This window comes from Falco punctatus (genome assembly GCF_963210335.1).
Source record: "Falco punctatus genome assembly, chromosome: 4".
In the NCBI taxonomy this organism is placed as follows: domain Eukaryota; kingdom Metazoa; phylum Chordata; class Aves; order Falconiformes; family Falconidae; genus Falco; species Falco punctatus.
The window spans coordinates 49,266,794-49,288,974 of NC_137583.1; the positions used below are offsets into that span (position 1 = coordinate 49,266,794).

The window sequence follows — 22,181 nt, forward strand, 5'->3', positions numbered from 1 at the left end:
AAACAGCCAACGCCAACTGAACACAGTGGAAGACCACCCTAACACTGTTTACAAGGCCCCATCCCACCTCCTCCCCACCCCAAAAGAAGCTTTAAACAATCCTATGTTATAGCCACTAAGCATACACACTCTCTACCTTCCTGACTTCGTTTCGTTCCACGCCACCATACAGTTACATTTGTCATGTAGAAAATCCACAGAAGAAATCTCTCAAACACTTACCCTTGACTTTCCTTCAGCGTCCATTAAGAGCTCCACGTATGTTACCTCACCAACTACAAATCAGATTCCAGACGACACATATACCAAGGGAGAAAAGCCAAGAAAACAATGGGAATTTAGAACAATCAACAACCGTGTATGGAGCCTCTGCCTTATAAGAAAGCCCAGAAACACTCCATGTTCTCTAGACCACAAAACTGGACAATTACAGGTATGCAGTACAAGTCATAAAAGTTAAACATGTTCTTGATCTTCCTCCGCTTCAAAAGCCAGCTATTTCCACAGTATCAGTTTCCATGATCTTTAGTACCCACTCATTACTTGAGGCAATCCAAATCCATGGGGAAGTCTGCAAGAACAAGTTTCCTTCACTCTACATGGTACGCAATCCTGTCTCCATAGTCCAGAACTTGCACAGTTAGTTGCTTTCCTCTGGATTTATAGACAGACTTCCAAAAAGGGAGTCAGAGTGAACCAAGAGATCACTGCCTACTATTTATTTCAGCAGGTTTTTTAGCTTTTTGTCAAGCCACAATAAAGTTCATTTTTTAGCTTCAATAAGCAGTATTAAACCCACTGCCATATTTGCTCTTGAGACAAAAATGTCTACAGCAAGAGGCAAAACAAACACTGGAAAACTGCACTGCACCTTTCCTCACAAGATTAGGATTGCCTTTTCATGACCACATGACCATATCATGTGCCTCCAGAATACAACTACCAAAATGGCTGCTGCCTTTGAAATGACTAGCACACAAAAGAATTACCAAGGAAAACAATTTTTCTTTCTGGTTTTAGAAGTCCTAGTTTTTAACTTTAAGAGGACTCCCAGATTGCATTATCCAAAAGGTGGAAAGCAGTCTTTGTGGAAAACTATGACCTAGTGTGAAGACTTGATAGCATATTTTGAGCAAGGAACTAGAGTCTCCCATCCAAGAGTCTACTCTTGGCAAGGGCCAGAGAGAGGAAGAGGTGTTCAGCACAACCTCCCACAGGACCGGTCATCTACAGCACACCTAGTGTCATTATGCAAAACATCCCAAAAGGTCTCCCTCGAAGCTGGAAGAACAGGGATGCTTAATGAAATCACTCCTTTTTTAAATCTCAATTTCTTATTTTAAAAAAGTAATTCAGCAGTATCAGCATTCCAGCCAAGGAACAGTTAGCTAGGCAGAATAAAACTCTGATCTATTCATGTTTTTATGAGGACAGTGTTTGAGACTGGTAAAGGCTGACAAGCAAGTCCCTTTGAAAGGGACAGGGTAGATCAGAATGTTCAGTTAATATCCATAGCTTCACTATCGGAACAATACTTGAAATAAAGCCTGACAAGATGAGTTCTATCCTATAATCTGCACAGTATGAGATCACGTAGTATACATAGAATTGTTTCCACCATTTGTGCAGCAAAAGGCACTGCACTGTACACAGCCCTCCTGCAGTTGCCCTTGGTGGCACATTGAGCCCAAATACTGAGCATTACCAAGACATTCTGAAGCCATCCACTTCAAAAGCAGCAGCCAGAGTCCAACCAAACTTTGATCAAGAAAGCGAGTGGGATTCAACAATTTATGTAGTAAGACAACAAATTCCCAGATTCTCTACGATACAAAACCACTCCATTTCACAGAGGCCAGAAGTCACAGGTTAGAGCCTGTGACTGCTCCTAGTAACACTACTAAGCCCCTAGATTGAGGGCTCTCCTCTCCCTACCACATATCGAGTTCAGCTACAATTCTTACTTCAGAGCCACACAAACACTTCCAAGGAAGTTTGCCAAGCTTGAACATAACATATTAAATACGATTTAACATTTACTTTTAACAAATCTCTGACCTCTGAACCACAAGATTTCCAGGAGTCTATCACAGCAGCAATTGTCTGTCACTTGGAAAATCTAGTACGTGCCAATTTTACTCAGTGCTTCACATTCAAGCCTTATCGACACCCATATTAAAAACTAAATATACATCTTGAAGTAGCTGGTTTCCTTCAAAGGACATCTGAACTTCCTGAATAGCCAAATTAAAAAAAAGCAAGGAGAAGGGAAGAACACCAAACAGCGTAACAGCTCAGTATCCAAGACACCAAGTCCAGAGTACAAAACAACTGCAGTAAAAATGCAATTTTTTCCACTGAAAAACATGTAAAACAATTCAACGTGACACTTCTTCCAGGAGACTATCGTTTGAGGCTGGCAAAGGAAACTCTTTTTGTAAGAACCTATGCTGGGTCACATTTTTTTGTGACTTTTTATATGTCACTTTTTCTTCCTTTATTTCTAGATCCCAAACCACAGTATGTCAGAACATCAGGCACTGGGGATAATGCAGTAAGGGAAGCTTATGACAGTGCACAGGCAATTAAGCCATGGATAAGTACCAACAGCAGATATGCACATACTAAACCTGCTTCAGAAGGCAAAAGAAATGCACAGTGATCCAGGCAGATTTTCTTTCTGCTAGAGAAGTGTTGGTTTATATAAGGAAACATATCCTGCATCCACAAGTGAAGAAGTTTCATTCAAGCACGTGAGACCATTACTTAAGGAACTGAAGTTTACTACTGGACCAGCCTCCAAAGGGAGGCAAAACTTGCAAAAAATACTATCTCCAAGTCAGTGTAAGTATAATTAAAGAACACATTCCCCATGATGTCTTTAGGACTTAACTTAGAGCAGACTGATTTTTTTAATTTTTTTTTAAAAACCTCACAATTGAGACAAGTTTCAGGAAATGTAGTTTCTGAACAAGAGATTGAAACAGAAATCATTACAATAACTAGAAATACAAACCAAAAGAATCTCCAGTGTTACATATTACAGTCGGGGTTCCCCCCCACAACCTTTATATCCACTTCCCAAAGTTTATCTGCACAGAAGATTAAGATGTTCAAGCCAGGCCGGTCTGTCAGAGTTCAGGTATTCTCCAATGACTGTTCAGGAAGCTCAGATAAGTATGTCGGTATGGTGACTTGAGGCATGGCTCAAATGGATTCACCTAGCCCTGAAGACATATCTGGGAAGTAACCAGAATAATAAGCTCAGAGGTACATGTCAACTTTGATGATTCTAAAGTTGGGCATTATGATTTCAATAGTTAGTGACAAACCACAAAGCTCTGAAAGGCGTGAAAGATGCAGAGAGACAAGTCTAGGCAAGGGTAGAAGCACATAAACTGAAAAGGAGTAAATCTTTTTATCACAGCTATTTCTTTGGCCTACAGGGTCAAAAGTAAATACTAAATTGAGAAGGAAGACTCAAGATGTTACCAAAGCTACATGGACGTCCCATCATCTTCTGAAGTAAAGAACTACAAGCAGTGTGACTGAATCAAGAGGACTCTACCTAATAAAACCAACACTTTCAACACAAAGCAATTTGAATTGGTCACAGCTCCTCTATCCCTTAAGAGTGTAAAGCTTATGACAGGCAATCCCTAAAAGGGAATTTGGGGGGTTTGGGCTGGAGAGAGAGAGGAGAAATACACTTTATACATGTACAAAACTTTTGTTAAGGGGGGAGAACAAAAACATTCTTCCTACAGTAGAGACAGAAAGAGTTTGCAAGCTATTCTTTTACGGCAGGGGAAGGGAAATCTCACTTTTGCATGAGAGAACCCAAAAAAACACATGGGTAATTTTGGCTCTTTAAGAGCCCAGGCAGGAAAGAGGGAGTGAAAAAGCTCACCACAGCCACTGGTGAAGGACAGCGCCTCCTTGAAAAGATGGTTAAGGCCCACGAAAATAGAGCAACTCATTAGTACATCTACTGAAAGTAAGGGGGAACAAGTGAGATGTGCAACAGCACTTCCACATTCCTTATTCATCCTTTTCTCTTTGCCCACCTAAAACCTCAGCCTGCAAGCAGACTGTGACAGAATCTTGGGTACTGAAACCCTGGGGACCCTCCAGCAACAGCTGTCTTCAGGTACTGGAGTAACGGCTATTAGTACTAAAGTAACAGAAGTGCTCACCAGTACTAACATCTGGATTGAGTACAACAGTAAGGCGGCATGAGTTGCATCTTTAGGAGCCCACAAAAGTTCCAAAAATTTCTGGAGCTGGAGCAAGAAAGGCAGCAGCACATGACATTTAACAGCTGCTCCTCTTCACAGAAAGTTTAAGCTAGGAAAGCTTTAGGGCTTCTCTTCCTCAAATCTGTTCACACATCCAGGTTTTGATAGGAAGAGGGAAGCCCGCTGCATACTACAGCTCTGCCTTCTGTAAACATGGGTACAGCCACGCTCATACAGTCTCTGGGGTGTCCTGGAATCTTTTAAACGTGACATGAGCATGGCCTTGACTGCAACTGCTCCTGGCTTTGCAACAGAGCAGAAAATAGTTATTGCCTCATTTTACAGCTAATCTTTCTCCTTGTATTGTATGCCATTTTGCTAATCTGGTCAGGAAAGAGGTTTAAAATACAGAATTCTGTATTTCCTAACGGAACCAATAAATATCTCAAATTCAAATACAAGTTCTTTTTATTATACGGTTTCACCTCATTTATGCCAGCTGCCATGAAGCACTACCATTTTTCTCCCTAAGACAGTGCCATTTGTTGGGGGACAGATTAAGACAGCTATTTAGCATTCAATCGTGTTTACATTTAGACTCCACTTGCAGACTGAAGAACTGCTGCCTCACTCTTCTGACGCCATTCACCAATTGCAAGTTATCAATGCTGATTACATCAGTTTAGTAGAACCTTGTGTTTGTCAGCTAATACAAGGGAGTTTCAAACAAGAACATTTTAAATTTCATTAATAACTGTGTCATACTGCATACCTGTAATTGAGTTTCACCAACAAATACACTGAAATGACTGCACCAAGGCATTACACTTGAGAGGTATCACCTTTAGAAGACTGTACGCATCTGAAAAAACCAGGTTGCAGAAATATGAGCAGACCTCAAAGCTCATGTCTCCTAAACCATACTTACTGACGCAAACCAGCCGATTGAGGTGAACTCCTCCTACGTTCAGCAACCTGCCATGCCATTGCTGCTAACAGCTTAAGTCTTCACGACTGCCAAGCAATGGAGCAGTCATGAAACGCCTATACTTGCCCTTTGTGTACAGAGCTGTTTCACATGCTCCCAAAACCCTGAACATTTGGCCTATAATTCTTACACTTACAAGCCAAGGATTCTAACATTCCTGGTTCTTGGAACTACTATGCCTTGTATCAAGAAGTACCGATTGAGCAAGTTCAAGCACAGCACAAGAGCACCAATTTGGTAAAGTCAGTAACTAATTAGAATGAATCGCAACTACACAGCAAGTCTAAACTGTTGTATTTTAACAGGCAGTCCCAAAAACCAAGAACAATGCTTCTCAATATTTAGCATAACAAGCCCTGCAGATAGAATGAAGAGGTTTCAATGTTCCCCTAGGAGTATCTGCTGGAATGAGTAGCTGAACAGCAAGGCAGGAAACAATCTCACACCGGACTTTTCCATCCACGCGAACTGGAGAGAAACCACAAGACACTTGGAACGGAATTCAACATAGTACTTAAAATTAGACATCTACACATACAGATACTCCTATTAACCAATGTATCTTGCGTAGCAAAGTGAAAGCATAGTTTAAGGCAAGGGACCATTCATAATTAGGGCCTGTTAAAGCAGTCTTTAAGGCTTTAACTCTTCATATTAAAGAAAACCATTGCTGAATCTCAAGCATCAGTGTTTCACAGCCTCTAATTATGGATGTTTCCCAGGGCTTATAGTCCTGATGTTCACTACGCAGACTCAGTTCCATTTTGCCTCCAAAGACACATTTTAAAACCCTCTGGAAATTTGTTTTCCCATTCACTAGGCCACACCTTGTGAACACATTAACAATCATACCTTACCTAGTTCAAACACAAGTGAACACTGATCACTATTTTGCAAGACATTTATGACTGATGCTATGTATTTTAGAAGTGACCCACAAGAGGAATGATTGTATTAGTTACTCTTAACTTGTTTTGAGACATTTTCATGATGGAGAAGCCAAGTATTTTCTTGCCACTCCGCTGCATTTCCAAGGTGACTTGAAAACTAGGAAGTCGAGCGTCAGCTTAAAGAAGTAACACTACATTTAGACTTGTCACCACCTGAGAGTAGCCAGCTCAATCCCTCCATCTTCTTCAAGAGATGAAGATGCTAAGGTCAACAAGCTAAGGCAGCTCCCATTCACAAGGGGCAGTTAAATAGAAGTGGGGAAGGGGGAAGCACCATGAACATGATTTCCAAAGCCCTAACTGCGTTGCAGCACATGCCAAAGCACAAACCTGATTTTTCTTTTTTGCAGGTCACCCTTAAATACATTTTACTGCTATCAAATGGCAGCATGGATCTTTACCTAAGCACAAATCACTACAAAGTCTGGGGACACAGCTATATATACACACACCAGATCAGCAGTAAAGATCTACCTTTATTACCCAAAAGACATTAAAATGCTTTAGACAGCTTTGTTGCACGTCAAGGCTAAAATCTGATGAAAGCCTCAGTTTTTACCCCCTAAGAAAAAATACTCTTAAATCTCCGATGAAGCACTATTAGCTATATGCCAACATGCCTATGAAGGAACTATCCACCTGGAAGGCTGCCAGGGAGTAGATGTTGTGCAACACCCAAAGGGCTTGAAGACGGCCTTTTACAAAACTCATGTCACTACGTCCACCCAGAACTCCAACTCTTAAGTTTACAAACAAAGTCAGCCACAAGTAAGATGACAGACATCACTTGGCCACCTGAGTTGTACATTACCTTTCTCTTTGACCAGGTCTTTCAGAGACTGCCACTTCACATCAAACGGAATATTTGTAATAAAAGCTCGGTATCTTTTAGCAGGATTAGCATATGGCTCAAAGCGATTTCCTCCTCTTTTGACACTTTTCTCTTTTCTTTTTTCATTTTGGCTTGGTCGTTCACCTTCACTGCAAGCAAAGAAAGATAATCACACACATTAACTACTCTGGCATTTGATCAATGTCATACCACCTCTTGGAACATAACTTGTTACATTCTTAGAACTAAATCAAAACTTGCAAAGTTTCACCCATTCGTGTTATTTGCAAAACTGTACACTTTTCAACCAAAGCTGGTACACATGGTACCAGTGCTACATAGCGCATTGTAACAAAGACCTTCTAACAGCAGACAACTCATGCCATGAAGACCCACTATCTTCTCCCACATTTATCCAATGCCACCAAAGTTTTCAATTTCATAAAGCTGAATCTCTTTAAGGCCGACCAAGCCTCACTCCATCTCTTCATGATGCTCCAGACCAGGCATCCATCCTATTTATTCTCCCCTTAGCACACTATACTACTTAATCACCTGTAAGTCAAATAACACATTGACCCACCAAATTTGTAGTCTCACACTAGAAGAATTTAAAAAAAAATAATCCTGTATCTAACTAAACACGCAGGTCAATGACTCTTTCCTAACAACACTTTTTTTCCTCCTCCAATTAATACAGTTTTTGGATGACAACAATTCAAGGCCTCTGTGCATTCCAACAAATGTCTTGAATAGTTCCTTTAACCATTTCAGAATACCAGCTCTAACATGTCAAAAATGTATAAAATTAGAATTGAAGGCTATTTCTCAACCAACCTAGAAGGCCATCAGGTCTTACTTAACATGACACAAATGCCACAGAATAACAGTATTGAAAAAAACAGGAGAATGAAATACTTCAGCCTCAGCCTGACATGATTTCCTTAACTAATCCTATTAATCTCCTTGTCCACTTTGTGCTGGTCGAGAAGATGCAGAAATACATCTTAAAAAGAATTCAGGACAATACGTCAGTCAAAAAAGCTGGTAACATTTCTAAAACATATCTGTACTACACTGAGCTTTTGCTCAACTTAAGTAGCCCTGCACAGTCTAAGCAATGCCAGAAATTCCGGCTCCGATGTGAACACATTTCTGCAGCAACACTGTCCGTTGCTTTAGAACCATTTCAGTCACTAACAGATAGAACAGACTGCAGGGAAAAAGAAGAAACAGGTATGCAGATGTCTCTGAAGTTTTATATTTGAGCGGGTTCCCCACTTCGATTGCATAGCAGTATACAACTTTTCAGTCACAAGGATACATTACAAGCAAACACACAAAAATACTGTATTTTATGGATACAGCCATAACTGCAGTGTATCACTTAATGTCAAGAGACACAGCTTCCACATTTAAGTAATATGCTGGAAAAGAGCTCTATAAAAATGTACTGGGCCTGGCTGAGCCCCATAGCAGCCCTCCTAGTGCTGTGCTTGTATCGGTAGCTAGAAAGGTGGTGACAGCACACCAGTGTCTTGACTACTGCTAAGCAGCGCTCACACAAGTATCAAGGCTGTCTCTCCAGCCTCCCCACCACCACCATCACCAGTAGGCTGGGGTGGGCAAGATCCTGGGAGGGGACATAGCTAGGACAGCTGACCCAAAGTGACCAATGGGATATTCCATATCATATGACACCTGTTCAGATATAAAAACTAAGAGAGAGGCAGAGGAAGAGGGGGGCGGGCACTCGTTATTGGCAACTTCCTACTGCACGCAACTACTAGCAACTCCTACACATACTGAAGCCCTGCTTGCCAGGAAGTGGCCAAACATCACCTGCCAATGGGAAGGAGAATAACATCTTTTGTTTTCCTTCACTTCCATGTGCGCAAGTTTTGCTATTGCTTCATTGAACTGCCTTTATCTTGACCCACAAGGGGTTTTTTTCCATCTTATTTTCTCCCACCCCGTTCTGCTAAGGAGGGGAGTGACAGAGCAGCTTGATGGGCACCTGGCATCCAGCCGAGGTCAACCTACCACACAAAAAAAAGCATCCTTAGTTATATACAATATTTGTTTCACCTAATAGACAAATTTTTAGACTTCCCCTCACTGTACTTTTCAAAAACTTCTTGAGTAATGCAGTAATTAAAAAACCAAAAATAGAAGGATTATCCTGTTTTGAATCTAACACCTTAACTTCAGTTTGGCTGAAGAAATAACAGAAAATTTAGTGCCTGTGTTTAAGCTACACACATTTTTTTATGGTTATTCCTCAAACTGGAACTATTCACATTCCCCCTGGGTCGAACTGCTATACATAACATGCTTCGAAGTAATGCGGTATGGTGCAGACATTTTTGCAATCCTGCATTTAAGGCACCCAAGTTAACTTAAAAACACCTCAAGCTTTGATATACCTGTGAAGAATCCAGACAAGCCACATTACCTGACCTTAAAGACAAGCATTGTGCCCCTGCCTACACTGAGGGCACCGCGAAGGAACTGCTGGCTGTGGTGGGCTCCCCATACTGGATAGTGCTGCAAAGAGACATCTACAATGAGAGGGCCGATGTGTTCACCTATATATAAGGAATATGTAGAACATATTCCTTATCATAGTCAGCATTAACAAAATCCAGCCAGGTCAAAAGAATCAAGGTAACTACTTCAGCTGCAAAGGGTTTTTTGTTGTTTTGCAGGATTTCAGACACCACCTCCATGCATTTCATACAGCAAAAGGACAAGAACAGGCAGGTACAGCTCCACAGAGATCGCTTACAAGATGTGGTTACCAAGTGTGAAAACAACTGAGCATTCAGCGCTTCTTTTAAGGGAGTTCTAGACAGCAGGAAAGAACAGGCTCCACATCACCTCCAAAATACACCACACCTTTAAGTATCCCTAAGTTGGAAGGACAAGGGAGATTGAATTCCCACAGCAGCTTTGCCCATCCCAATAAGGAATCACCGAGTAACTGGGATCCATTTACGCCAGATGTACAGAAAATAACACATTTAGGTCAATACTTTCAAAAGATATTTTATCTACTTTTTTTTTTTCCTTGGGTTACAGAACTGAAATGTTTCATCAAGACTAAAGAAAAATTATCCCATTTGTGATGTGTGCAAAAGGAAGAGCTAAAAGGGAAGCTCCTATTTCCTCCAAAGAAACGGACTGTTATGCATATTCCTCTGCAAGATTTCTTAAACATGCCACCTAGACCCAACAAATGTACCAGAAATCACTAAGAATCAAAATCCAGTATAGGCAGATCTCCTTCTCTCCACAAGGACACTGAAGATATGTTCACATGAACACTGGCATCATCACTACAGATGTGTTAGCTCTGCCACATGGAGCTTGATATCACACATAGATTTACATCTAGATAAAAAGATAAGCTCTCTGGAAAAACTCTAAACATAACAGGAACCGGGGGGGGGGGGGGGGGGGGGGGGGCGGGGAGGGAGGAAATCAGAATAAAGCAGACATCTTCACTTCCACTTCCAGGAATGAAGTGTCTCCTCTCATGTAAGACAAATTACTAGTTACATATTACCTAGAGCTGCAGGTTCTGCTACATTCACCAAGAGCGAGCTTTGAGGTATAAGCAGAATTAAGACACGAATACCCTCCACATACCAACTAGCCAACGTGAAGAGGAGAGAAGATGATGGCAAGATCATTCCCTAGCCCTGGCTAACATATTGCATGTCACAGCATCACGTGCCCTGGCAGCGCTGGGATCCTAACCCTCCAGGATCAGGACTGCCTCAGCTCCTGAACAGACACGCCTGTTTCCACTTGGCGGGAAGAAAACAGAGTTGCATATGTCAATATTTTTTTCAGTTGCCATAAGCACAGTTTAACGGGGGGGGGGGGTGGCACAAAAAAGATATGGACAATTTTCCCCAGAAGTGACACTTGGAAAGCTGACCACCTTCCTGGTCGTGTGAAGCACAATCCACAGACTGAGGCAGACGGAAGAGAGTGGTTTCTCAAATTGAGACACACCATGCACCATCTCCTCACCATACCTACATCAACTCCAATTAACTACAGACCATGGAGCTGGCCTCTGTCACTCAGATGTCAGCTCTGGGTTAGACTACAGATATGCAACATGCCTGGGCGTAACAGCCCGCAGCTGCAGGCAGCCTGACTGACACACAACTATGTAACACACCTCAGGAACAGCAGATAAATGAATCTGACCTCAAGTCTGAAACATTACTCACAGAACATCAGGTTCAAAATGCTGATTCTTATCTCCACAGCATTTAAGACCTGGGGCCAAATATTAACCGAAGAAAATGTGTTCTTTATTCCACAGAGTTGGTATTAAGAAAAACGCTTTGCCAACTATGAAGTTTTCCAAAATGAGGCTAGCATTAACACAGGGAAGTGACAAGCAATTCAAGTTTTTTCTGCTTATCATCTCCACATTTACATATCTAGAATTATAATCCCTGCAAGTTTGGGTTTTTTTATTTCTGTAACGTTCTATTGACATCAGACACAAAACACTAACTTAACGCCTGGCACTTAAAGCTCTTGCGGGATTTGTGTCTCTCGTGTTCCTAACCCACTCCACAGGTAAAGCATCAACCACGGAACAGAGTATACGTTGCTCCGAATGTTGCAGCATGAGAGGTGACTGCCCGAGAAAAGCTTAACTATTACAACCTGCCACTGGCAGAACGAAAAGGCATTAAGTCACACCAAACCCACCCCGCCCTATACCTCTAGGGGAGGCTTTACGCTGTCCGCTAAAGCGCTGCAAAAATATTTCCTCAGCGGGACAGGCAAACACCTCCAGGATCTCACCGGCCGCCGGGGCCTGCGCAGAGCACCAGGAGGAAGGACCGGTCCCCTCCCCGCTCCGACCGCAGACGGCGGGAGCCGCCGGACGCGCCTTCCCGGGGCGGCCCCGCGCCGCCAGCCTCCGCGCCGCAGCGGGCAGGCCCCGCCCGGGCCGCGCCTGCGGGAGCGCCGCGGCCCCAGCCCCAGCCCAGGCCCCGGCCCGGCCCGGCCCCGCCCCGCTGACAGCCCCTCCAGCGCGGCGGCCCCGGTCCCGGTCCCCCCCGCGGCGCGGCCCGGCCCGGGCCAGGCCCGCGGCGCGGGGAGGCCGCATGCAGCGCGGCAGGCCCAGGCGGCAGCGCGGCCCTACCGCGGCCACCCTACCTCTTGGGGGGGGCATCCCCAGCACTGCTTGCCCCGTTAGGTGGTGGCGGAGCCGCGGCCGCCACCGCGGCTGCCGCCGGCTCCTCCATTTTGCTGCCGGCGCTTTCCGTGGCCGCCGCTACCGCCGCTGTCGCCGCCATTTTCCCAACGCTGCGCCTTTGTGTGAGGAGAGCCCGCCCCGCTGGCTGCGCGCGGGGCACGCCGGGACGGGGGCGGGAAACAGCGGCGCCTGGCGGCGCTGCGCATGCGCACTGCGGCCGCGCGGGCTGCGCGGGGCTGGCGGGGACCGGGGCTTGACGGGTGGATGGGGTCGTTCCCGGGCTGTGAGGCCTGAGGGGATGGCAGGGCCGTTCCCGGGCTGTGGGGCCTGAGGGGACGGCGGGGCCGTTCCCGGACTGTGGGGCTGTGCCCGGGCTTTGGGCCCTCAGGGGACAACGATGCCTGAGGGGATGGCAGGGCCATTCCCGGGCCGTGGGGCCTGAGGGGACAGTGGGGTTTATGCACTGATCCCAGGCTGTAGGGCCTGAGGGGACGGCGGGGCTGTTCCCAGGCTGTGGGGCCTGGGGGGAATGGCAGGGCCTGAGGGGGCAGCAGGCCTTGAGGGGACAACAGGGCCTGAGTGTATGGCAGGGCCATTCCTGAGCCGTGGGTCCCGGGGAAGCCACATCTATCCTGTCCCCACTTTTCCTCAGTCAGGTTCAGCCCAGATCGCAGACAGGCCCAGCATGGAGCCCCAGCAAGGCCTGGAGGTTTAAGTATAGAATGATGCTTACATGCATGCTGCAGCTGCGGTGAGGCCCCACCACCAGGGTAGACCCCCAGCTACCTTGGGGGATATTACTAGTACACATAACAGTTACCAGGATTACACAGTAAACTGCTGCTGAGAGACCTTTGTCAGGATTAGAGCTCTTACTCTATGGACCACTTGACACACACACTCCTTTATTCAAGCTATTGCCCTCGCTGCTTCCTTGGTTTTTTTCCCCATAAGTTTCAGCAGCAATCTCCAGTTCTTGCTGAGCATCACCTGGCACTGAGATCTGAGGATCGTGCCCAGAGAGCCCCGTTCCATCTTCAGAACTGGCAGTTTTCTGTTCCACAATGCCAAACTCAACGTTGCACCTCCAGACAGGTGCAGCACAGAGGTCTTCGAGGGGCTCAGACACCAAAGTGGGGCTCCCAGGCACAACAGACAGCACACCGTGCTCTGCAGCGTGAGGAGAGCCTGAGAGCAAGTTGTGTAGGGCCTCGAAGGGCATGGCGGGAGCATGAGGAGGTTTGGGGGTGCTGTGAGCATAGAGGGACTTGGAGACATCCTAGGAGCTGTAGAGAGGAAAATGACTTATGGGATGTAAAGAAGGACTGAGGAAGGTTCTGAGGGAAGCAGAGGGGCCCCAAGGAGCGTTGGAGTGCAGTGGGGCACAAGGAGGGTTTTGGCAGGCATTGCGATGGGCCTGGGGAAGCCCTAAGAGGGTCAGGGGGTAAAAGGCAGCTGGTAGAGAGAGACAACAGGACCCTTAGGTGGGGATGTGAAAGGGCACAGGAGGTCCACAGCAGAAATTACTCCTACTGGGACAGGCAGAGCTCTTGGCATCCTGGCAGCCCCGTGCTCCAGCACTGCTGCTCCAGGTGTGCCCTCTGGGGCCAAATGGCTGACCGGCCACCTGCGTCTCCCGGCCAGCCGTGACACTGAGGGGGTCACCTGGGAGAGGCTGTTCTTCCCACCCAGACCTGCTCTGCCATCATCCCCACATCCAGGAGGCACAGGGGGGCCCACCAGCAGCCCCCAGGCTGTCCCGGCAGACCAAGGGGCCTTAGGGTGCCCCAGGAGCCCCAATAGTGGGTAACCCCCTCCCCAGGCCACCCCATTGAGGCACTTTTTACCGAGTGCAAAGGTAGCAGGACACAAGTTGAATGAATAAACCAACTGTTTATTAATTAATGCATACACACAGCATCCAGGAGTGAGTCTGCCACCCGGCTCAGTGCCACCTACACCCAGTGTCACCTGAGGAGCCTGTCACCTGAGAAGCCCTTACTGACATCCACCAGCATGGCTGGGATGGACTGAGGGTCAGCTCCTCCTCCTGCCGGTGATGCAGCAAGAAACTAAGGAGCTGCCAGACTTCCCCCTGCTTTTTCCTTCAGGGATAGGATTCAGCAATGGTATTTGAAAGGAAAAACCCCAATTTTGCCTGTCTGTACTTCTTCCCGAACAAAGGCCTTCAGGAAATTTTCATAGCTCGTGGCTCATTTTTTAGAAAATACAGTAATAAACTATAACTTCTAAGTGAGAAACCATCAAACTCCAAACAATAAACAGTAAGTGAAGGACTTTGAATCCTCGGTTTTAAGCAAGAAACAGCAAAGCGCACACGAGCAGGCAAACTGAAGGGCAGCACAGGAGTTTCCCTCGCCAGGCAGCACCGCCGCACACGCCGGCAAGCTCCCACTGAACCTTCCGCAGCACCAAATTACTCATCTACCTGCATTAGGGACAATTAATTTAATTTCTTCCCACCGCAGAGACTGATCACAAAGTGCCTCACAGAGGCCGAATACTGCAGCTGGGGGAATATTTTGAACATAAACCCGACTTTTTTTAGCCCGTGCCCCACATGGTGAACCCTGGGAGTGGGGCCTGCCCAGCAGCCGCGCTCCGGCTGCCCACAGCTCGCAGCTCCCGCGTTGCCCCAGGTCTCCCGGCTCCAGCCAGGGCCGCGGTCGCTCCCCAGACCCTCGCAGCGGCCGGGCCGGGCAGCACCGGCGGAACCCCAGAGCGGGCCGCGGCGCTCCGGCGGGCTCTTGTCCATGGAGCAGCAGCGGGAGCGGGGCCCGTTGACAGGCAGCGGACGCAGCCAGTAGCAGACGAGGAATGGCCCGCTTGTGGCTCGTTGCACCAATGAGCGGCGGAGGAAGGTGGGGCTATCTCCCGGAAGTGGCGAGCGGTGAGGGGGGCAGCTGCTGGGTTGCACTGGTGGCTGGGGGAGGCTGCAGCCATGTCGGAGCGGAAAGTGTTGAACGTGAGTTAGGGGGGTATTTCGCTGGCTGGGGGGTCCCCAGGCCGGACTGGCCCCTGGGAGGGTTCCCTGATCGCTGGGCTTGGTCCTGAGGCGCGGGGTGACGGGGAGTCCCTGCTCGGTTGGGGGTCCCTGAGGCCGAGGGGGGGTTCCTGAGAGGACTCTCAGGCTGAGAGGGAGGCGGTTGAGGTGGGGATCCCCAGCCTGGGGCTCCTGGCAGTGCTTGGAGCAGGCCCTAAAATCATGTAAGGGTTGGGGGGCCTGGGGCTGAGGACAGACAGACGCCCACAGTGCCTGGCTGTGGCGTGGTCTCAAGTGCCAAACACCCCATCCACCGCACCCTGCCACGCTAGCTCCTGCTGTGTGGAGCTGGTGCCTTAGGCTGGTACAGCAGCTGGGAGCCTGCCTGCCACAGTTCACGCTCTTCTGGGTGGCTCTGTGCCCAGCACGCACACATCTCTGCTCTGTCTCTGTAGAAATACTACCCGCCGGACTTCGATCCTGCTAAGATCCCAAAGCTCAAACTCCCAAAGGACCGACAGTATGTGGTGCGGCTCATGGCCCCTTTCAACATGCGGTAAGAGTCTGTACCAGTCAGAAGGAAGCAGCTGTAGAAGACTTCACTTAGGAATTGTTTTGCCTCCGTATGCTGCAGGGGAGCTGCTCCCGGCAGCCATTAGAGGTCACACAGACCAGAAGAAAAAGGGTGAGGGAGGGGGAGGTGATGCTGCGGGTGATTTTGGGTTTGTTTGAAGAGTAGGTACTGAATCTCCAAAGAAGGAAAGAACCATTGCTCAGAACCTGGGCTCACGCAGCCCAAAAATCACTTGGACTTTTATTGGTTTGTTTGTTCTTTTCTTTTGATGTGTTACAGACTTGTCTTTTTTCTTTTGTAGGTGCAAGACATGTGGCGAATACATCTACAAAGGGAAGAAGTTTAATGCCCGTAAGGAGACTGTTCAGAATGAGGTGTACCTGGGGCTTCCCATCTTCCGCTTCTACATCAAGTGCACGCGTTGCCTGGCAGAGATCACTTTCAAGGTGAATACGTTCTGTATTTTCTGCACTCTTGCTTTTTGGGGATGTTGTACAGCCTGTGGTGCTGCCCCCCTGGGGAAAGGGTGTCCCAGAAAAGACTTGAGTCTAAGCATGTGATTTTTGGTGTACCTTCCCTTATCATGGCAGTTTGTAGTTCTGAAGTGTCTCGCCCATCCGTGGGTGGGCTGCAGCAGCACGTCAGCTGGAGCAGAACAGAAGGCCATGAGTGATTGTCTGCCCTATGATGTAAATGAAATTGGGAAACATTTGCTTGTGGCTCTGTAAGTGGCCGCAGGATGGCTGGAGCAGAATTGCCCCAGTACAATGACTTTGCTGTCTCATTTCTTCCTTAGACAGATCCTGAGAACACAGACTACACCATGGAGCATGGTGCCACTCGCAACTTCCAAGCTGAGAAGCTCTTGGAGGAAGAGGAGAAAAGAATGCAGAAGGAGAGGGAAGAGGAGGAGCTCAACAATCCCATGAAGGTATGAGAATGTGACGTCTGCAGAAGGCAAACCTCTCTCCTACCCTGACTGCTTTTCCCCAGCAAAGCAGGTGACTTCGTAGCTGTTGGTTTAGTTCTACAGGCTCCCAAAGTACTGCTGTGCGCTGGACAGGCAGGAGGCAGCACTTTGCTCTCAGGAGTTTCCTGCTTTGTTGGAACTTGTGACAGACTGCATCTTGCCCCAGTTTTTCCTGTCCTAAGACCCCAGAGTGAGGGGGATGATGATCCTCTTGCTGCTTCCAGCCCTGTGATGGGGGGAGAGGTTGTGTTGGAGATTGCTGGCAGGCTCTGCTCTCTGTGCCTGCCTTGACTTACCTCTGGTCACCCAGGTCCTGGAGAATCGAACCAAGGACTCCAAGCTGGAGATGGAGGTTCTAGAGAACCTGCAGGAGCTGAAAGAACTCAACCAGCGCCAGGCAAATGTGGACTTTGAGGCCATGCTGAAGCAGTACAAGGAGTTCGAGGAGGAGCAGAAGCGCAAGGAGCAAGAGGAGGATGAGCAAGAGATGAAGTGAGTGGGCTGGGAGTGTTCACAGGCATATGAAATCAGCCATGCTGGCCCTGGCTAGGCAGGGCTGTGTCTCACCCTTTCCTTAGCACCCTGAGAGCACCCAAGAGAGGGCCCAGCCTGAGGGGCCTGAGTTCACAGGAGTTGCGTGGGTGGGATGTAGTCCTGAGCTGGCTGTGGGGAGATCTGGGGCAGTTTGTTGTGGCAACATGTTTAGGGAGGTACTGGTTTGCTGTCACTGGCTCATCTGGTGGGGAGATCTGGGCTGCTGCAGGGGCCTGACTGACCCTGAGAAGTGTCCTCATGTGGAGAGAGGGTTTCTGCACCTTGCTGAGGCAGCAAGTCTCAGTGCTATCAACTTTCGGGCACTGCTTGAACATGACTTCTTAAAAAACACCTGAGAAGGTGGATCCCATTGCACTGCTGCTGAATTCCAGCTCCCCTTACAGCAGACAGCATGGGCACAGTGCACAGCCGGCACCACTTGGCACAGCAGTGGAACGGAGCCAGCTCTAACCCTCCATGTGTGGCCTCTCTCCTTGTAGAGCTATGCTGGAGCAGGCCCAGAACCGGCGGCTACTGGTAGACTCTGACTCTGATGAAGAGCCCACGAAATCGCGAGCGAAGCCTGTGGCCAAAGTGAAACCTACAGATATCTTGCAGGAGGTGAGTGGGGGCAGAGGCTCTTCCACCCACAGCACCTTTTCCCCAGACCAAATCCGCTGTCCTGGGCTGCATGGTGCCTGCTTTGTCCCTGCTCTGTGCTCCGATGGAGCCCTAATGCCTGTCACGCATGAGCAGCTTGGAAAGCCTGTGTCCCTGTGCACTGGGCTGAAAGGAGACAGGGATCAGTTGGTGATTTTAGACAACGTTTGCTGACAAAGGCTGGGTGGGAGCTGCCCCTGTCCTTGCTCAGGATGTGGCTTCCCTTTCAGCTCAAAAAGGATGGGCTCGCCTTTGCCTTGGTCGTGCTTCAGGCACGTTTTGAGTGCCCTGAAAATTACAGCAGTGAAACAACTGCCTGGGACAGCCTTTCCTTTGGTTCTGTTTTGTCCGTGTTGGAGACATGCAGAACAAAAGAGCTTTCAGTGCCTGGCTTGCGAGGGAGGGATTATCCCCACAGACAGGCCCCTGCACTGCTGCTCTCCAATGTCGATCCGTGTCTGCGGGGACCTCTGTCCGGCTGGATGAATCAAAGCTGCTGTGTCTCTAAACCGAGCTGGGGTTAATCTGAGCGATGTTCCCTGGCCCGGCACTAATCCTCGTGCCTGGGGGAGTTTGATTCTGTGGCCAGACCACCTGCAGGCATGCAGTCCTGGCTGGCAGAGGTTGTGCAGCCCTGTGGCATGCATCTGGCTCCTCAGCATCCCAGGGCCATCCCACAGCTACACAAGGCTGGATTTAACTGTCACAGGCATCGGGACATTTGTCTCCAAGGGCTGTTCTGCAGCCATTTAGATCTATATCCCTGTTGTTTGTTTAGCTTGTGCCAGTCGCTGCCGTGCGGGGGGGGGGGGTAGAATACTCGCTGCTGCTCTGAGCAGCTATCCTCATGCCTTTTGCTCTTTGTGCTGCTGTTTTCACCACTGGTCCTTCTCCCCCATCCCTCTGCCTCCCCTCTGAGGCCAGAGCACCCTAATGCCCCTGCTCTGCTCTGCAGGACCCTCAGCCCCAGAGTAAGAAGCTGAAGACTGAGAGCTGGGAGCGGAGTGTGGGCAAATTGAACACCAAGCCCCAGCTGGCCGGGCTGGTGACAGTGAGGAAGCAGAAGCCAGGTCCGGCCCTGGCTAATGGGACAGAGAACCGAGGCATCACGGCCACCACCGGTAACTGCCCACGTGGGAATGGGGTGGCCTGAGCTGGGCGGTCAGGGAGGGACCTGGCAGCACCCAAGTGGCTTTTAGCACTGTCTTCAGAGCCTGAATGCTCTTAGCTCAAGTCCTTGTTGTGAGGCAGATGGGGCCATGATGGTGTAAGAACAGAGGGTTGTCCCTGTTTCCAGGAGATGTCCAGGTGGAGGAGGGGTTCCTTCCTGGCCATTGGCAGTAAGCCAAGGCCATGGAGACAGACTGTCAGGGTCAGGAGCTTCAAAACAGCAACTCGGTGTGCAGTTATAATGCTGAGAACCGTCACAACAGTGAGATGTGAACATGAAAGCAAGAAAATGGCTTTGGTTGGGGCTTGATTATAAAACCTGCCAAACTGTTGGAGTTTGTCAGCTTTAAAGAAGTGGTGAAAACAAGCAGAAAGGCTTTCCAGCACCTCAGCATTCACAGCCCCAGGAAGCCAGAGCATCCGTGGATTTGGGAAGGGAGGTGATGAATTGATTAGTTCTGGGCTGATTGGCCCCTAAGCCTTTGGCATAGTAAGTCCCTCTGCCCTCAAGGGGAAGGACAGCTCTTGTAGTTACCCCATTTTTTTATATTCTTATTTTTATTTATATTCTTCCCCCAGCCACCTGCTCGTGGCTGCTGGCAGGGTCTGTTTAGCCAGATTATGCTGGAGGAGCTGCCCGTTTTTCGAGGACTCAAGGTGCTCTGCCTGTGACGCTGCCTCGCACTCGCAGCTGGTGTGGTCAGAGCTGAGAGCCAGCTCCTCTTCCTTTCCAGCAGCTGAGATCTCCCCGGGGGTTGCGGAGGGAGAACAGGGTTTTGCCAGACCTTGGGCCAGCCTTGCTGCTTCCCGTCACTGCCGCAAGGCGGAAGCAGGAGGCTCCAGCCAAGGGGGTGCGGGGTCTCCTTGTCCACCCGATTTAACCTTGCTGTCCTCATGGAGATTCAGGCTGAGGGAACGAGGCACAGCTCGGACTCTGGCTCCGGGCACCTCGCTTCCAGCCGCAAGCAGCCAGAGCAGCGACGCAGGCTTGTGTTTCCGCGTGGCTGGTTGTGCCGAGCCGGCGGGGTTGGGGGGCCATGGGGAGGGCCCTACCTGATGGTGTCTGTTCTCTTGCTCGGCTTCCAGGCTCGTTTCCCACAGCAACGGGCACCACGTCCTCCCTCGGCTTGTTGGGGACGTATTCGGACAGCGAGGACAGCCCGAGCGACTGACGAGCCCCCGAGCCAGTGTGGAGCAGGGATTGCAGGAGCAGGGACTGCAGGAGCAGGGATTGCAGGCTGTGCCCTGCTCCCAGCTGACAGCAGCTGCTCCCGAGCCCCATGCAGAGCTGGCATCGCAGCCGGCAGGCCCAGCGGGGTTTCCAGACCATCTGGAGTCCCAGCGCCTTCACCTGCCTTGGCCCGGCATGCACGTCCATCCTCCAACAGGGACAAGGCCCCAGCCACCCTCACTGGCTGACACTGCTGGTGGACAGAGCCCTGATGGGCTGGTGGAGAAGACCCCTTCCTCCCAGGAGGGTCTGGCTGCTGCCGTGCAGCCAGTGGAGAGTGCCGACGCTGTCCCAGGCTGGTCATGCCCAGACGTAGCTCTTGGCCAGCCCTGGGAGCAGGATGTGTCCCAGCTCTGCACCCACAACATGTTCAGAACTGCTGGGGCCAGCCAGGACTGCGTCATTTCTCCATTCTGGTGGCACCCACTGCCCTCACCTCCGTGCTGATCGGGCCCCGGTTTGTGACACACTGACCTCCCCCATGGTGGTAAAGGGACCTCAGGGCCTTCCTTTGCTCCAGCCCCTCGTCCGAGCAGCGGTAAGGCAGGAGCTCAGCACCCTTCTGCTGTGGGAGGACTCGCCACCACCACTGCTGTAGCCCAGGGCAGCTCCTGACCCCCCACCAGGGGCTCAGATCCCACCTTTGTGGGATGAGCCCGAGTCCCCCAGTGTTTGCTGGTGGAAGTGACATTTCCCACAGCACAGACCCAGAGGGCGCGTCTGGCCATGCACTGTGGGGCCAGGGCTGTCCTGGCTGGGCTGCCACCAGCCCCCTTCCCCTGCCCAAGTCCTCCTGTGCCCCAGCTGTCCCCAGCCAGCTTGGTGACAACCCCCCCACACCGGTCAGAGAGCAATTGGGTTTACTCGGCTCACTGGCAGCCACAACCCGGTAATAAATCAGATGTGTCAGAGCCACTTCTTCGTCTTCCAGAGCAGTAATTTGTACACGGGTGGTGGGTCCTGCCCGCACGCCTCTGGCAGGGGCAGCCCCAAGGACCCCCACCCCATCATACGGGTTTATCCACCCTCGCGCACCCCCCTGCCCCAACCAGGGCTCAGTCTCCGCACCCATGTCCATTAACTTCCTCCTTAAGGCACCCACATCTAATTAACGAGCAGCTTCTTGCTAATTAACCCGCTCACAAAAAGCGCTCTGGCATGGGCTGCAGGGCCAGGGCCTTGTGGAGCGTTTCTGAGAGCCGGGGAGAAAACCCAGCCCCCCCCCCGTCCCAATTAGCATTCCCTGCACGAGTGTTGTAATTAGCCTCTTCAAATATTAATGCTGGATATTGGGCTGAGCCCTGGGGTTGGCGTTAGATGGGGTCTGTCAGGAGCAAAGCTGGGGGGCCCCTGGCCATGCAGGACCCCCCCAGCCATGTCCTCCTCCCATACGTGTGCCCCCCCCGCAGCTCCCTGCACCCCCAGCCCCAGGCTGGGATCCCAGGGGGGGGGCCTTTGTTCTGGGAAGACAATACAAGGAGCCTGCTCGGTGCATGGTTGGGGGGTACCGGCCCTCCTGACCCCCCCGTGTGGTCCCCGGGGCAGAGGGGGAGGCAGGAACCCCCATGACAAGCTCCCTGGGGGGGGCTGACCCTGTGGTTGGGGGCTCCATCCTACCTCCAGCCATCCGAAGCCCCCAGGCTTGGTGCCCCCCAGCTCTTTCCCTGTGCCCTGACCCCCCGGAAGCCCGGGGGGGTGGCCTGTGCCCGCTGTGCCCCCCGTCGGTGCCCGGGGCTCCCGGTGACTCCCCTTCTCCCACTGTCGCACACACGGGGGGCCCCGTCCCGCTGTCACTCG

The 22,181-nt window shown here is 50.1% G+C and overlaps 4 protein-coding genes across 5 annotated transcripts in view; 1 reads left to right on the forward strand and 3 right to left on the reverse strand.

The window, feature by feature from the left end:
• TIMM44 (translocase of inner mitochondrial membrane 44) overlaps nt 1–22,181 on the reverse strand; it is a 109,371-nt gene that overhangs the window by 40,103 nt on the left and 47,087 nt on the right. The window lies entirely within an intron of this gene.
• The window catches only part of LOC308061894 (heterogeneous nuclear ribonucleoprotein M-like), a 48,190-nt gene that overhangs the window by 14,188 nt on the left and 11,821 nt on the right, over nt 1–22,181 (reverse strand). The gene's annotated exons all lie outside the window — the stretch shown is intronic.
• On the reverse strand, nt 193–12,359 carry LOC308061910 (heterogeneous nuclear ribonucleoprotein M-like). The gene is made up of 3 exons (XM_080382582.1): nt 12,202–12,359; nt 6,988–7,157; nt 193–275 (listed from the first exon to the last, which is right to left on the reverse strand). The coding sequence occupies exons 1-3, from the start codon at nt 12,339–12,341 to the stop codon at nt 211–213; spliced, it is 375 nt and encodes a 124-aa protein (XP_080238708.1). The 5' UTR covers nt 12,342–12,359; the 3' UTR covers nt 193–210.
• YJU2 (YJU2 splicing factor homolog) lies at nt 14,011–21,299 on the forward strand. Its single transcript, XM_080382578.1, has 8 exons — nt 14,011–15,227; nt 15,701–15,801; nt 16,121–16,265; nt 16,616–16,750; nt 17,100–17,281; nt 17,824–17,944; nt 18,939–19,104; nt 20,240–21,299. Exons 1-8 carry the CDS (start codon nt 15,204–15,206, stop codon nt 20,323–20,325), a joined length of 960 nt encoding a protein of 319 aa, XP_080238704.1. The 5' UTR covers nt 14,011–15,203; the 3' UTR covers nt 20,326–21,299.